Source organism: Leopardus geoffroyi, chromosome C2 (assembly GCF_018350155.1).
Source record: "Leopardus geoffroyi isolate Oge1 chromosome C2, O.geoffroyi_Oge1_pat1.0, whole genome shotgun sequence".
NCBI lineage: Eukaryota > Metazoa > Chordata > Mammalia > Carnivora > Felidae > Leopardus > Leopardus geoffroyi.
Genome location: NC_059333.1, coordinates 1,891,912 through 1,908,619, shown reverse-complemented (window position 1 = coordinate 1,908,619; position 16,708 = coordinate 1,891,912). Strand labels below are relative to the sequence as shown.

General features: G+C 57.2%; 1 protein-coding gene across 2 annotated transcripts in view; it reads right to left on the bottom strand.

Moving 5' to 3' along the window:
* The window catches only part of TSPEAR (thrombospondin type laminin G domain and EAR repeats), a 159,395-nt gene extending 157,854 nt beyond the window's left edge, over positions 1 to 1,541 (bottom strand). For both annotated transcript variants that reach the window (XM_045501156.1, XM_045501157.1), the window contains exon 1: positions 722 to 1,541. In XM_045501156.1, coding sequence (XP_045357112.1) covers positions 722 to 806 — 85 coding nt within the window. In that variant the 5' untranslated portion in view covers positions 807 to 1,541. The remainder of the gene's footprint in view (positions 1 to 721) is intronic.
* Positions 1,542 to 16,708: the final 15,167 nt, after the last annotated feature.

The window sequence follows — 16,708 nt, the reverse complement described above, 5'->3', positions numbered from 1 at the left end:
ATGGAAGGGACCCCGGCTGAGTAATTTGCACATGAAACTGGAAGGGCCCTGCCAATCCCCTGGCACCTGCCCACCCCCCCCCCCCCCCCCCCCCCCCCCCCCCCCCCAGCCCCGCGCCGCGGACCTCACTCACCCACCTGCGGCGGGTCTCCAGCTGCTAGGCCTCCTCCTCCGGCTACTTTGTGTTTAACGTTAGCTCTGATAAGTAAAATCTCTTGGTAGCGACTCCAGAAAGACAGAGTGATGTCATGGCCGTTAGCTAGTCAACCTTTCCGAACGAGGGGGAGCAGAACCGCGCCCCCGCCAGGAGCCAGCCGGTGGCACTCTCCCCAGCGCTGGCGTGGGTGTCTGGGGCTGTGCTTTACTAAGCGCAGACCTGGGGCTCTCTGAGCTTGCGGCCTGAGGGGGGCGGGCGGAGGGAGGGGGGGCTGGCTCATTCCTGAAGCAGGTGCAAGGCCTTTCCCCAGGATGCACAGGAAAATACTTGTGAAGCCCTTGGATGGAGGCTGGTTAAGGCTTTGAACCAAGTCCCCCGCCTGTCAGCAGCTTTCTCCTGTGCCAGCACCCCCACCCCTTTCATCTCTGCCTCTGCCCGTCCCCCTCTACCTGCCGGTGCCCCCGAAGCCAACCTGGCTCGCAGTGACCTTGACCGGGGGATGGGAAGTGGCCCTGACCCGCGCAGCTGCCCCCCTCCCGGCCCCCAGCTCAATACCCCCCTTACCTGTGCAGGGTTCCCATCGCCGGGTGCCTCGGCCCGGGGTCGCCAGGGCCAGGAGCGGGACACACAGCATCAGCAGGACAGACATGAGGAGTATAGGTCCCAAGCTCCATCCAGGGGCTCCGCCCTCGGCCCGCAGGGAGGGAGCTGCTCGTCAGACACCAAGGTGGGCCCTTTCAGGATGGCAGCAGGGGGCCCTGGGGCAGTCACTGTGATGGCCCCATGCCCGAGTCCTGAGACAGGACAGAGGCGGCCCCGGGTGGCACAGACCTTCTCAGGGCTCTGCCAGGGGGGAGGCAGGTGGCGCTGGCCTATCTCATTTCCGCATGGGCTCGGGTCCTGCCGTGCAGGTGACAGGTGATAGCATCTCGGCACAACTGCGGTTAGTCATTGGCAAAGCACGTTTCTCCCAAAGGAAAGACAGAAATAGATGTGCCGGTGGAGAGCTGGGAGCAAACCAGAAAAACTCCGAGAACCTGTTTTCCGTGGGTGCAGACCCCTGCCTTAGGAGGACAAGCTGCGCGCCGAGCACAGCCACCGGGTCCCAGGAGGGGCCGGGCTTTGAGGACGGCTTTTATCTGGTGCCCAGCCCTCCCGAGGGTGTGTGGGTTTCAGGAATTCCCCTCCGGAGGGAAGCCAGTCTGCGGGAACAGCTAATGAGAAGACACGGGAAGACGGCCCGGGGGCGGGGAGCGCCGAGGCCCAGCTCACGGCGGGAGCTGCCCTTCACCGAGGCCGAGGGTCACTTGGGTCTGACCTCTCCAAACCGCAGCGGGCAGGGTAGCAGACGGGAAAGAAAGGCTGCTCCAGGCAGGACAGCTCTTAAGCGCGATTATTGTTGTTTATGACGCCCTGCCCGGCCCGCCCCCCTCCAGAGCACCCAGGGCCGGCGGGGGGCGATGGCCTGTGTGCGGACACACTGCGTCCTGGGCCCTCTCCCGGGATCCGCAGGACCCTTTCGTAGGCCGCCGGTGACCTTTTTCCTTGCCGCAGAATGACTCTGCCATGGCTGCAAACACCACACTCCCTCCAGGGAAGCCCCCACCCCCGGGTCTGGGCAGAGGCTGCTGGGGGAACACAGGTGCCTGCGACGGGGCCCAGCCCCTGGGGTAGGGCTTGCTGGGGGGAGGGGGGCCGGCAGGGGGGAGGGGAGAGAGACAGAGAGATAGAGAGACAGAGGACGGGAGGGAAAGAGGATGTTGAAGCCTCTCTGCATGAAACTAACCATGTGACTGGAGAGATTTTGTTCCCCCACCGTCTCTGGCTCCAGACAGTCAGAGACAGACAGACATCTCCCCCGCCTCTGTCTCTAGACAGACATCTCCAACAGATATTAACAGACGGCCGCCACCCTAGTCGCACGTTTCAGCTCACTGAGGTCACAGGAGGAAAGCCTGCAAAAGCTCATTAGGCACATGACTACGTACAGCAGCCTCAGTGGGCCCCGGGGTGGCCTCCCGCACCCCTGCTCCGAGTCCCCCGCCAGCCCAGGCCCGCGGCACACGGCGCAGGGACGCAGCCTTCCTGACCCCACCGGTGCAGGCGCCCCCCAGAAGCGAGAGAGGAACTCACCGTGGGAAGAAGAACGGTGCTTTGAACCCAACAGTCGCCCTCTCTTCTTTTCCAGTTGATGAGAACTTTGTGGGTCTAGGTGGCCCTGGGTGGTCAAGGGTCAGGAGGGCAGGGGACACAGACCCAGGCAGCATCACTGGGACTCCTGCTGACCCCTCCCGCCTGACACCGACCTCTGACCCCAAGTCTCTGGCTGGTTGGTAAATGATCATGTATGTATCATTCTTTAACAAGCAGATCTGAAGAATCGATACGCTGCTACCTTGAGGCTTCCGGGAGAGTCTCCCTCTGTTACCTTTGACCCACTAACACCAGCAACACTCCCTCGACACACAAGGGCTCATTAGTGGAAATCCTGTTCACGTTGACAACTGCAAAAACACGTGCCTCAACGCAGAAAACAAAGCTCAGAACTTCCTCCTCCGGACCGGTTCCCAGGTCACCCCGGACAAGCCGCCTAAACGCGCCCGGTGAGACCCTCATGGTGGGAGCCTATAAATCAGGTGCCGGGCGTCGTTTACGTCAGGCCGCAGCTGCACACGGGCTCTGAGACGCTCGGCAAGCAGGAGACGCACAGGCCCGGGGTCCACGTCCCTCCCTCCCCTCCCTCGGACCCCAAGCCCGCCAGGGCCAGAAAGGGCTCCCTCGCCTCAGAAACATCTCACCACCGGCCCAGAAGCCACGCTGACGTACAACCCGTGTGTAAGAGAGGTCCCCGCCACCACATCACAGACCAGGGCCGCTCCGCGATTGCTGGGGACCTGTCCGAGCCTCCCAGAGTCGGGTTTTCACCTGGGGGAGGCCGGGTAGGTCCCTGATCGCTATGGAGACGCGGGCCCCGCCAGCCTGGAACTGGCCGGAAGGCCGCTCTACCTACCGGTCTGCTGACTGCCTCGGGAGGTCCCCGGGACATCTCCTTACCTCTGGGCACACCCTCACGCCCCTTGTCCACTGTGGTGACAGAGGAGGGCCTCATTCGCTCCGCTGGGGACACGGGCCTCCTCAAGCGGCAGCAATAGCCCTGTCGCATCCCAGCGTGGCCCCAGCGTGTCTGCCTCTCTCCAGGGGCTGGGCCACATGTCCCAGTAGGGAACTGGGCTTTCTCCAGGAAGACGAGGAGTCACAATGGGAGCAACGTGAAACAAAAACTCCAGGTTAGAGAAGTAAAACGTCGATATCAGCCGATCACCCAGCTGGTTCTATTAGACTAGCCTGTCACCCGCGGGGGAGACTAGCCTGTCACCCGTGGGGGAGACTAGCCTGTCACCTATGGGGGAGATTAGCCTGTCACCTAACCTGTCACCTATGGGGGAGACTAGCCTGTCACCTAACCTGTCACCTGTGGGGGAGACTAGCCTGTCACCTAACCTGTCACCTGTGGGGGAGACTAGCCTGTCACCTATGGGGGAGACTAGCCTGTCACCTAACCTGTCACCTGTGGGGGAGACTAACCTGTCACCTATGGGGGAGACCAGCCTGTCACCGTGGGGGAGACTAGCCTGTCACCCGTGGGGGAGACTAGCCTGTCACCTATGGGGGAGATTAGCCTGTCACCTAACCTGTCACCTATGGGGGAGACTAGCCTGTCACCTATGGGGGAGACTAACCTGTCACCTACGTGGGAAACTAGCCTGTCACCTAACCTGTCACCTACAGGGGAGACTAGCCTGTCACCTAACCTGTCACCTATGGGGGAGACTAGCCTGTCACCTAACCTGTCACCTGTGGGGAAGACTAGCCTATCACCTATGGGGGAGACCAGCCTGTCACCCGTGGGGGAGACTAGCCTGTCACCTATGGGGGAGATTAGCCTGTCACCTAACCTGTCACCTATGGGGGAGACTAGCCTGTCACCTAACCTGTCACCTGTGGGGGAGACTAGCCTGTCACCCGTGGGGGAGACTAGCCTGTCACCTATGGGGGAGACTAGCCTGTCACCTAACCTGTCACCTGTGGGGGAGACTAGCCTGTCACCTATGGGGGAGACTAGCCTGTCACCTAACCTGTCACCTGTGGGGGAGACTAACCTGTCACCTATGGGGGAGGCCAGCCTGTCACCGTGGGGGAGACTAGCCTGTCACCCATGGGGGAGACTAGCCTGTCACCTAACCTGTCACCTGTGGGGGAGACTAGCCTGTCACCCGTGGGGGAGACTAGCCTGTCACCTATGGGGGAGATTAGCCTGTCACCTAACCTGTCACCTATGGGGGAGACTAACCTGTCACCTAACCTGTCACCTGTAGGGGAGACTAGCCTATCACCTATGGGGGAGACCAGCCTGTCACCCATGGGGGAGACTAGCCTGTCACCTAACCTGTCACCTACGGGGGAGACTAGCCTGTCACCTATGGGGGAGACTAACCTGTCACCTACGAGGGAGACTAACCTGTCACCTAACCTGTCACCTGTGGGGGAGACCAGCCTGTCACCTGGAGGGGGGGGACTATTGAACCACAGGGGCTTTCAATACAGACTCGAAAATTCCTCCAGAACGTATGCCATAATTTGACTCGTAATGAACACGGTTCTAAGGATGTTTGAAGAGAGCGCCTGGCTCACCGCAGTCCAGACAGACTCGGGAGCACCTGGCAAGCTGGCCCCCGCCCAGCACCCAGCACTCGCCTGTCGGCCACTGGCCCACCGTCTCCAGAAACGCAGGCTAGGATTCTGTTCCGAGAGTGATCTAATTGGAGAGGGCTTGTTATTGAATGAGAGAATGAGAGTTTGCCTTGTCGTGTGATGACCCCTTTGGACAGCAGTGCTTTTAATTCATTCTTTGTCCGCAAATATTTTTCCCCCGATCACCTCTTTTTTGATCCTTAGTTTAAATAATTTTGTGATGTTTTTGTCTTCTGCCAGGTATTTAAATTTATTATCTAGTCAGCAGCATTTTCCTTATGCGTCTTCAAATACAACTCTTAAATTTCTCTGCTGTTATGTCGTCTGTTTATATTTGGCTCTCCATGCCATCTGGGGTGTGATCTTGGATATCTGGAATGCAGTGCGTTGCTGTGTTTCCAGAAAGCTGTTATGCACGCACCATTTATTAAATACCTCACCTCTCCCCACCACCTTAAAATGTCACATTTATGATGGATTAGGCCTCACGCATACTTGAACGATTCCATCAGTCTCCGTTCTACTAATCTCTTTGTCTATTTCCTCTACCAGCACGTCATTTGGGTGAATGTTTGTAGTAAGTGTTCATGCCTACAGATCAAGGGCAAACTCACTAGTTTTCTCACTTCAAAAACATATTAACTGTTCTCTTTTTCTCTTTCATATTTTCTCTTTCATGTGAACTTCAAAAATTATTGGTTCTCATTTCCATCTCCAAAACCAAAATCAAACGAGCAAAAATGTTACAGGGATACCTATTGGAATGGCAACGAGTTTACTGATTAATTTCAGAATAATGGACATTTCTATGATATGAAGTCTTCCCCACTCAGAAATATGGATATCTCTCTGTTTATTTCCACCTTGAATTAAGTTCATCAAAAAAGTGTGACTACCGAGGCCCAACACGTGTCCGGTAAAATTATCCCCGTAAACGTCCATACACTGACTTACACCTTTATGAACACAACCCCCCTATTTCCCCAGGTTTTTAGTTATTGGTGGTATAAAGAAAACCGGTTTAGTACAACTATCTTGTATCTCTCAACCTCAGATTCACTAAGTGATTTTGGAATGTCCCGTTTTTCGAGATAAACAAACATTGCCAATAAGAATACTTTTGGCTTGCGGCGCCTGGGTGGCTCAGTCGGTTAAGCGTCCGACTTCAGCTCAGCTCATGATCTCACAGTTCATGGGTTCGAGCCCCGTGTCGGGCTCTGTGCTGACAGCTCGGAGCCTGGAGCCCGTTTCAGATTCTGTGTATGTGTGTCTCTCTCTGCCCCTCCCCAGTTCATGCTTGGTCTCTCTCTCAAAAATAACTAAACTTTAAAAAAGAATACTTTTGGCTCTTCTGTCTTAATGTGTGTACCAATTTGTTTCCTCGTAGAAGGGACTGGAGCCTTCAGAGCGATGTTGGCAACAGCGAGGAGAGTGGGCTTCTCATCCCTGATTTCAGTGGGAACAGCTGGGAGCATCACCACCCTGAAAAGCTTGTCTTCTCTTTTACTTAGAGTAGGAATGACCACTGTATCTTCTCAAAGGCTTGTGCACACCAGTCGATGGGATGGTCACCTTGTCGGTGGAATTCACTACGGTGCTCTGTTCCCAGTGCTGAGCCATCCTTACTCCCCCGCTGTAAAGCACGGGGGTCATGTGCATTTTCCTGGTGCTGTGTTGTGGGACTCAGACCAACATTTCGTCCAGGAGGCAGCTCTCCTGCTCACGTTCGTCTCACTCTCCCTCCAGGCAGCCCCTCAGGCCCGTCTTCCCCTGGATGTAGCAGGCTGAAACGTGTGTGTCGTGGCCCCCGCTGAGGGCGCTGAGCACCAGGCCACCCACCCGACACGCTCCTGGGTGCCGCAAACGCATTATCCACCCCACCCCACCCCCCACTCAGAAAAGGCCCCACCCAGGGCGACAGGCCAGAAACCCAGAGCTTGTCCTTGGCACCTCCCTCGGAAGTCCCTTTGAGTTTACCCCCAATCATCCCTGCCACGTGCACCCTAGCGCCTTCCTGGCCCCGGCCGCCTCCCTTCTGCACTGTCACTGCCCGCCTGTCTCCTGCACCCCTCTGGGCCTCCTGCTGATTGGAGCGGTCTCTGCAGAACCCAAACCTGGCCAGACTGGCCCCCCTTCAGCCGCTCCCAGTTTCTCCTGGAATAAAGACAACGTTGGCCTTGTGGCCAAGAAGGCACTGGGTTCGACCCTGCCCCACACCCAGCTGCAGTGTCACCCCCCACGTACACACACCCTCCCTCCAGGCTCCAGCACGCCTCTCTCGGGCCCACACCCAGCATGTCCCTCCTTCCACCGGGGCTGCTCCCAGGCCGGGCCCTCTCCCCAGCACCCTCCTCGCTCCTAATTAACTCCTCCGGGGAAAGCCTCCTTGTTAGGGCCTCTCGGCACACCTCCTCCGCGTCTCCTTCAGGGCCCGTTAGAACGCAGTTCAGGTGATCCTTTGAATGACATCTGTCTTCCTTCCCAGGGTGGAAACTCCGGGTGCCCAGACTATGCCCGTCTGGGCTCAGCCTCGTATCCTGGCATTCAATAACGTGTAATCTGTTAGTGAGCTCACTCTCCCGAGTGTGGGGTGATGTCAAGGTGATGCTGGCTTTATGAAATGAGCTCAAGTCCTTTCCATTCGTTCCCAGGCTCAAGAACACTTCAACTATCCTAACAATTTGTTTTCTGCAGACAAACTGGGCTTCGCTTATAAGAACATCTGAGCCTTCTTGCAACATTGAAAAAAAAAACATTAAAAAAAACTTTTCGGGGCTCCTGCGCGACTCAGTCGGTTAAGGGTCCGACTTCAGCTCAGGTCACGATCTCGCAGCTCGTGGGTTCGAGCCCCACATGAGGCTCTGTGCTGACAGCTCAGAGCCTGGAGCCTGCTTCGGGTTCCGTGTCTCCCTCTATCTCTTCTCCTCCCCTGCTTGCACTCTGTCTCTCTCTCAAAAATAAATGAACATCTTTTTTAAAAATTTTAAAAAACCTTTTCAACTCTACAGAAAATTTAACCAAACATTTGTTTTGCCTTAATGCTCCTGCTGGTGACAGCTTATCCCGTGGGCTTCTGTGAGACATCTGTAGGCGCCCGTGCAAACGTTTCTTCTGCTGAGCCGTTTGGACATAAATTGTTAACATGACCTTCACCCCAGCCATCTCTGCGTGTGTTTCCTAAAATAAAGACACGTTCCAACACTTCCACAAGAAGATCACCGCGTCCAAGAAAAATACCGTTAATCCAATAAGGATAGTTAACACAGTGACCAGATTTAAGCTCCAGACGAGCCTCTTTTGATGGTAAATGTTTCAAACAGACTTCCATTTCTTCTCTTTGTTCTGTTTTCCTTCTCCTTCGTAGCTTAATATTGATGGTTTCTTTTTTTTTTTTTTTTTTTTTTCAGGTAATCTCTACACCCAACGTGGGTGGGGCTCAAACTCACGACCCTGAGATCACGAGTCACAAGCTCTTCCGACTGAGACTGCTGGGTGCCCTGATGACTTACGTCTTACTGGGAAATCACCCACTTCCTCCAAGTTTTCGTATCTACTGGCAAAGAATTAACATGATATTCTCTTAAAATCAATCTCTTCTGTAGCTGCAATTGTATTTCTTTCTCGTCTCCACGTTGTGTATTTCGGCACTCTGTACCTCTCTCTGAAGGTTTGCCACGAAGTCATGCAACTCACTGGTCTTTTGAACACCCCAACTTTATTCTGCACGTACAACAGAGCCTCGTTAACACTGTTTCACCAGGCCTTTCGTTTTCTCTTTCTTTCTTTTTTTTCACGGACCTGACGTTTTATTAGATTTACAATACTTCCTTCCAGTCTGGGGCTTTAATTCATTTATACATTTTCAAGCATATGAGAACGCTTCTCCCCGCTATTTGGCAGACGGTCTTACCAACATGACGTGTAAAGCAGCTGGTTCTCCTGTGGTGTGTGTGCTGGCTCGTGAGCTCTGCCCATCGGTCCCCGTGACTCCACCCGTCCCCCGACACGCACCTGAGCTCGTCGGCACGTCCGCGTCTCTGGCCGCTGTGGGCTCTCAGCATGCCTCTCCCGGTTGGTATTTAACCGTCCTCTCCACAACAAGTGCTTACATTTCTAGAAGTCTGTTGAGCGGGTTTTGCTACTTGGGTAGCCCCATCACTAGCCCTTTTCTTGTCCCCTGTGGAAATGGGGCTTGAGACCCTGGAGGGACGGTGCTTTGCCCCTGACCCGGGAGTCTCGTGTCAGAGCCCACAAAACTGTGGCAGGCGGACCCATGAGTTTGCAAGCGGGGCCAAAGCGCTGCCCTTCAGGGCCCCAGACACAAAGCTCTTGAGGTACTGAGTGATTTCACTCTGGCGTGAGCCACACGAGGCTGGTGGGGAGCACACGCGGGCCCCAGGACCCCATCCACAACAAACTCCCCTGCCTCCTCCTCCAGGCAGCTCTCCCTCCTGTCTCTGCTCTGGCCCGTGGAGCCATCCAGTCGGGAGGGACGGTAGGGACGTGCGAAGCCCAGGGTGTCCCTCAAAGCTCCTCGGGGGCCCTCTCAGCAGGGGCCCTCTCTCGCTCCGCGCCAACACCCGGGTGGGTGCTTGATGGCCACGGCCACACGGGTTGCCGCCTGGCCAGGAAAGTACCGGGACAGCCGGCCGGAGGGCCCTCCCCTCGGGGAGGCGGCGAGAGAGTCACGAGAAAGGAGACGGTGGGGGCGCGACCCCAACCGAGTCCGCGGGGCGCCCGTCGGCCGGGGCTCGGGCCTCCCTGCTCGGAGAGCCCACCGGAAGCAGCCCTGGAGAGAGTGCCTTCATCCGGGAAATGAACAATGCTCTGAAATCTGCCAGCGCGACGGTTAATTCTGGGCGTCAACTTGTCGGGACCGCAGTCAGGAGAATCTGGGTGCCGCTGGAGGCCTGCTCTTCTGTGAGATTACCATCTACTATCCGCCGAAACACGCGAGGGCCTCGCCCCATCTGTGAAAGGCCTGACGGGAAAGACCGAGGTTCCTTCAAGGAAGGAATTCTGCCAGAACTTTGTCTTCAGACCCGATCTGCGACACCAGCTCCCCCGGGGGGTCCGCCTGCCCGCGGGATCTGCAGATCTCAGATGCTGGGGACCTGCGGGCCCCGCAATCACGTGAGCCGACTCCTGAGCCTCTGTCTGTCTCTGTGAGTGTGTATGTGCCTCCTCCGGACAACTCCCTTCTAAAGTGAGGACGGGGCCTCTGAAATTACCTTCCAGGCACACCAGGGTGGGGAGAGGCGGGAAGTGCAGAGGGGAGTGGGGGGAGGAAGGAGGGGGGGTTCAGGAACTGGGGAGGAGGAGGACAGGAAGGGGAGGAGGAGAAGGAGGGGCAGGAAATGGAGCTGGAGGAGGAGGAGGAAGAAGGCAGACAGGGAGTACAGCTGGAGGAGGAAGAGGAGGAGGAGGGGGCAGGAAGTTGGGGAGGGGGGAGGAAGGAGAGCGGGAAGTTGTGCTGGGGAAGCGAGGCTCTGTATGCTGACCTCTCTGCAAACAGTTCTGCTTTTATTATTCTTGTAACCCAGGGTTCCACGGAACTTCGCTCTAGCGGGAAAGGTTCTCTTCACTTAAACTCGAAGTGCCAGCACCGCTCCCGGGACTTTGGCCGTGCTCCCTTTCTGTGGATTCAGGGAGGATCTGTCTCCTTGGGCCCCTCCGCTCCCCGAGTAGGTTGCGACATGCCTTAGGCATTTATTTGCTGTTTTCTACACAATCCTGCCCTGTAACAACATCCCATGAGACTCAGGCCTGGACCCCACCCAGACGAAGCTGGGTGTCCACGGGCTCAGGAAACTGCCGTACTTGTGGTTCCAGGAGGGCCCTGGAGTTTCCCTTCGAAGGCGTTGGGCTCGGCCAGGGTTGCTCGCTGTGGGTCTCGACGCGCTGTTTGGAGAGCAAACGCGGGCCGTCCCGGGGCACGTCGACTTTCTGACCTCGTGAACACCAAACCCTGTGAGGACGTCCAGGGGCACATTTACTGCTGGCATGGCCCGCTCCAAGGGGCCCCACCTGCTTTGTTTCCTACGGAGAACCGAACAGAGGGGGGCAAGAAGGAAACGTTTCCCGGGGCGCCTGGGTGGCTCGGTCGGTTGAGCGTCCGACTTCGGCTCAGGTCACGATCTCACGGTTTGTGAGTTCGAGCCCCACGTCGGGCTCTGTGCCGACAGCTCAGAGCCTGGAGCCTGCTTCCGATTTTGTGTCTCCCTCTCTCTCTCTGCCCCTCCCCCACTCATGCTCTGTCTCTCTCTGTCTCAGAAATAAACATTTAAAAAAAAAAAAAAGAAGAAGGAAACGTTTCCCTCCCTCCCCACCAAGTGGCCTTGGGCTTGTTTCAGATACCAAAAGCACTCGTATCCGTTGTCATCACTCAAGTTAGTTTTATTAACTGGTTATAAGGAGAGGGGATGCAGAGGGGCCGGCCGGCGAGGCTCCGCCTCGGGCTCCGCTCTCCAGGCGCAGGAGGCAGGGGGCACGTTTGCTCCGGGGCCACCGCACAGCCGCGGCCTCCTCCCCTCACCGAGCCTGTCATCTCCAGCTTGCCCACGGCACCAGGTGCCACCTCCGGGCAAAGCATGTTCTTAAAATTCTTTACAGATTAACCTACGTTAATCTAACCCCGATAAAAGCATAGGTTTTAGCTTCTCCTGAGAGCTGCATTGTAATTTCCCCAACAACCTGCCGAAAAGACCCAGGGAAACTTAGCAACCAGCCTCGGCCCGGAGGGAAGCTGCAATTACCGGGGTGCGAGGCCGACGGGCAGCGGCGGCCGCTTCAAAGGCGCGCGGGCGGGCGCGGGCAGGGCTATAATTAGCACCGGGAGCCCCGCGCACGCAGAGCCGGCGGGAACAAAGGCGCCCACTGTTTGATGTGAATCACCCGGAGTCGGGCAGAGAGAGGCGAGGGCCTCACCCTGCACCGGAGACCCCGCGGGCCGCCCTCCCTTTGCAGACGCGGGGACGCAACCCGGAGGCCAGGCTTTGCGGAGACCCACGGCCTGCGTGCGTCCCCGCCCTGAGCGCCCCGGGCAGGAGGGAGACGCACGCGGCCCGAGCGCCCACACGTGTGGGACCAGGGGACCCTCGTGGACGGGGCCCAGTCTGCACAGCACCCGTCCGGGCCTGGGTATGCCCTTGGGTGCCTGCAGAGCAGGGGACCTTGGTTGCTGGGGAGGGAAGCCCCCAGAAGGACCCACCCCCAGAGAGAAGGAAGTGTGAGGTTCCCAATGGCTACTCTGGCCTCCGTGTTGGTGTCCGGTCCTTGTTATCTTAAGACATCTGTAAAACCACATTTGCAAGGACTCAGGGTGTGTGAATGCTGTCACTGAGGCACCCACGCGTCCAATGGAAAACTGTTTTGTGGCCGGCGGTGACGGCAGGGCTCTATAATTAGTTCGGGCATAATTTGTTAGCTCCAATAGAAAGAGAGTTGGGGGCATTTGGGAATTTTCTTAGTCCTGAGCCCAGATTTTCTACGGCAACGTCCCCCTCCTTGCCTGTGGCCCCGGGCGAGTCTCTCTGCTGCGGGGGCCGGAGCCTCGTGCAGTCACCAACACCATGCCAGGCGCCTGCCTCTCCTGGACCCCCGCCTGCTGCTGGCCTGTGAGGCCCAGTGAGCAGAGGCCCCTGTGCTCTCCTAGGCGGCTCGCAGAACTGTCCCCTCTGGTCCCCCGTCCGACAGGAGGTGGGCGTCTGCTGCCTCCCCCACACGGCCACACACCTGCCATCCTGCACGGCCCCCTGGTCCTGTGGACGAGGCTGCGCCCCCTGCCCAGGCCGTGCTCAACACAGCCACTCAGGCGTGGTCCACCCGCCTCCCCAGCCGGCCACCTCTTCCCTGCGCTCAGGGACTCCTCCAGGGCAGCCCTGCTGTCCGTCTGCGGCCCAGAAACGCCACCAGTGTCCTGACCCCGCTGGGGGAGCCGCTCCAGCTCAGCCCTCTCCTCTGCCTCCAGCTGGCACCTCTCCTGCGCGAGCCCTGTGCCTGTGCCCCCTCCACGCCCCTCCTCTCCTCCTGCTGCGTCTCAGGACTGGGAGCCCCTCGCTGTCCCACGGAGATGCCGAGTGTGTGGACACGCCTGCCGTGCTGTGCGGTGAGGCCTGACTGCAGTCCTCCGGGACCAGGCGCTCCTGTCCCAAGACCCGGGGGCCCCTCAGGTACCAGGCTTTCCAGCAAGGTTGCCAATAGCCTGAAACTGGCATCCGTCACGCGCTCTGTACGTCTCGATGGAGCGTCTGCACGGTGCCAGGCGAGGGGCTGGGCCGCAGCCACCGCGGGCAGGTGGCACCGAGCTGGGGGGCTGAGGGAGGGCTGGGGGGGTGGGGCCCGCAAGAGGCGCGGTGATGGGCACACCCCGCAGTGTGTGAGCGCCCACCCGCCCCAGGTGGGGATGTGCTGATGCTCGGACAGGCTTGCGGGCAGCCCGCCGTCTGGGGGGCACACGCTTGAGGACAGGAGGAGGAGCGGGGCCGGGCCCAGGAAGGGGGCGGGAGGCCATGGGCAAACGGTGCAGGGGTGTGAGCCACGAGGAAAACGGCTTCTCCCCGAGTCTGGGTCCTCGCCTCCTCTCCTAGGAGGATGCCAGCCCTGGGGGTCAGGCCCAGCCGTGCCTCCCCTGGGCCTCAGTCGCCTCTCCGAGGCCGCGACTCCAAACACCTCCTGGGTCCTGGGGGTCAGGACCCCAACGTAAGACTCTGGGGGACACAGCCCCTCCTATGAGACACAAGGTGCCATTTACTGAAAATACAAGTAGACCCAGGAAGCACACGCGGGGCCGGCGCGCCCCTCAGCGTGGGGACCGGGCTGGCACGCGGGCTGGGCGAGTGGGCGCGCCGGCCCCGCGCCGGCCTCGGCCTCACACCTGGAGGGGCGCTGGCTGGCGTCCGAGCGCGTCGCGGCACTGGTCGCACGGGACTCGCACACCTGCATTTCTTCAGGCAGAATTCGGGAATCCGCACGTCCGCGGCCCGGGCCCGACCTCGCCAGACAACGCCCCTCGTGCTGACAGGAACGGGCTCGTGTGTTGTGTGCTCTGTGAAAACAACAGTGACAGAAGGGCCACCGCACGCTTCAGCATTATTCTCCGCGGACAGACCTGAGGGGCCATTATCCCCAGCAAACAAGTTACATCACTTAGACATACATTTGCTTTTAAAAATGACTGTAGTTTTGTTACACAAGGAAAAATGGGGTCATTGTTGAAACTTCGTATCACGTGGTGACAAGGAGGAAATAAAAAGTATCCATAACCCTACCGTCAGGGAGAATCACCTGGCACCTTGGTATATGCTGCAGCAGGAACGTAGCACATTCACACACACACACACACACGCACACACCACACATGTGTGCATTCATGCATGTGCACACACACCTGCACACGCAATGCACATTCACACACACACGTGCACACCACACACACGTGTGCATTCATGCATGTGCACACACACCTGCACATGCACATTCACACACACACGCACACACGTGCACACCACATACGCGTGCATTCATGCATGTGCACACACACCTGCACACGCATGCATACGCACACACACACCACACCCACACACAAATGCACACACACGCACCACATACCCCCCCACACCACACATGCTCTCACACACACACACACACACACACACACACACAACATACGAGGCAGCTACACGTGGACACACACATGTCTCTTCCGCCCTCTCTTCGGAGCCGGTGCTGCAGCTGACCTTATGGGCCCCTCTGCCGGCACAGCCACCCTGGCCCACCCTCACCGAAGGAGGCGCCGCCGTGCCCCTTCCCCGAGGGGACACGGGGCGCGTTAGTGCTCCGGCCTGTCGTTAGGGTGAACTTGCTTCACGCTGACACACGCCTCGCTTGCTGACCTGAGGCCCCTGACCTGTCACAGAACTTACTGTCTTTGACATCTGCTGACCACGGCCCCGAGGAACGTTCCCAGGCCACAGAGGCCACCACGCCTGCTGAAGCTGCTTGGCTTTTTTCTTTTTTTAATTTACCTCCAAGTTAGTTAGCATCTAGTGCAACAGCGATTTCAGGAGTAGATTCCCTAATGGCCCTTCCCCATCTAGCCCATCCCCCCTCCCCCAACCCCTCCAGCGACCCTCTGTTTGTTCTCCATGTTTAAGAGTCGCTTATGTCCGTCCCCCTCCCTGTTTTTATATTATTCTTGCTTCCCTTCCCTTATGTTCATTTCTTTTGGATCTTAAAGTCCTCATATGGGTGAAGTCATATGATTTTTGTCTTTCTCTGACTAATTTCACTTAGCATAATACCCTCCAGTTCCATTCACTTCATATATATATACACACACACACACACCACATCTTCTTTATCCATTCATCCATCGATCGATGGACATTTGGGCTCTTTCCATACTCTGGCTATTGTTGATGGTGCTGCTATAAACATGGGGGTGCCTGTGTCCCTTCGAAACAGCACACCTGTATCTCTTGGATAAATGCCTAGTCGTGCAATTGCTGGGTCGTAGGGTAGTTCTGTTTTTAGTTTTTTGAGGCACCTCCGTATCGTTTCCCAGAGTGGCTGCACCAGCTTGCATTCCCACCAACAATGCAAAAGAGACCCTCTTTCTCCACATCCTCGCCAACGTCTGTTGTTTGAGTTGTTAATGTTGTCCATTCTGACAGGTGTGAGGTGGTATCTCAGTGTGGTTTTGATTTGTATTTCCCTAGAGATGAGCGATGTTGAGCATTTTTTCATGTGTCGGTTAGCCATCTGGATGTCTTCTTTGGAGAAGTTTCTATTCATGTCTTTTGCCCATTTCTTCACTGGATTGTTTTTTGGGTGTTGAGTTTGAGAAGTTCTTTACAGATGTTGGATACTAACCTTTTACCTGATATGTTGTTTGCAAATACCTTCTCCTATTCTGTCAGTTGCCTTTTAGTTTTGCTGATTGTTTCCTTCCCTGTGCAGAAGCTTTTTATCTTGATGAGGTCCCAATAGTTCATTTTTGCTTTTGTTCCCGGAGACACGTGTTGAGTAAGAAGGTGCTGCGGCCAAGATCAAAGAGGCTTTTGCCTGCTTTCTCCTCGAGGATTGTGATGGCTTCCTGTCTCACATTCATGTCTTTCATCCATTTTGGGTTTCTTTTTGTGTCTGGTGTAAGAAAGTGCCCAGGTTCATTCTTCTGCCTGTCGCTGTCCAGTTTTCCCAGCACCACTTGCTGAAGACACTGTCTGTCTTCCATCGGATACTCTTTCGTGTTCTAAGATTAGCTGCCCATACGTGTGTGGGCCCATCTCTGCGTCCTCTGTTGCATCCACTGAGGTGCCTGTCCATTCCTGTGCCAGGCTTCAGCTTTCTGATGAGCCCAGCAATCTTCTAGCAAAATATCTTCTTTTTCAGGGCACACAGATGGCTCTACGGACCTCTCTTTGCACATCTGAGGACCTGGTTCCCCTTTGTAGCGAGAACAGAGCCTTCCTGCGCCTCACGACATGAGAACGGGAACCCCGCACACCCCCGAGCACTGAGATAACTCCAGGGCCGGCACCATGGAGTCTGCAGGTGATGAGGAATCACAGCCGTGGCGCCCCCTGGGCCGGCCTGACCCCTGGGCCAGGCGCAAAGCTTGGAGATGGCTTTGGGACAAGAGTCTGCCTTCTCAGGCGGCCAGCCTCGTCAATACAGCTCAGTAACAGGAGGGGAGCTGCCCCCGGGGTGCCCGGCCCGCTCCTGCTCCGTGGGGCCGGGCAGTGCTGACCCTCTCCGAGCCCCTCACTCTAACGGAAGCCAGGACGTTGCCGCTCACGG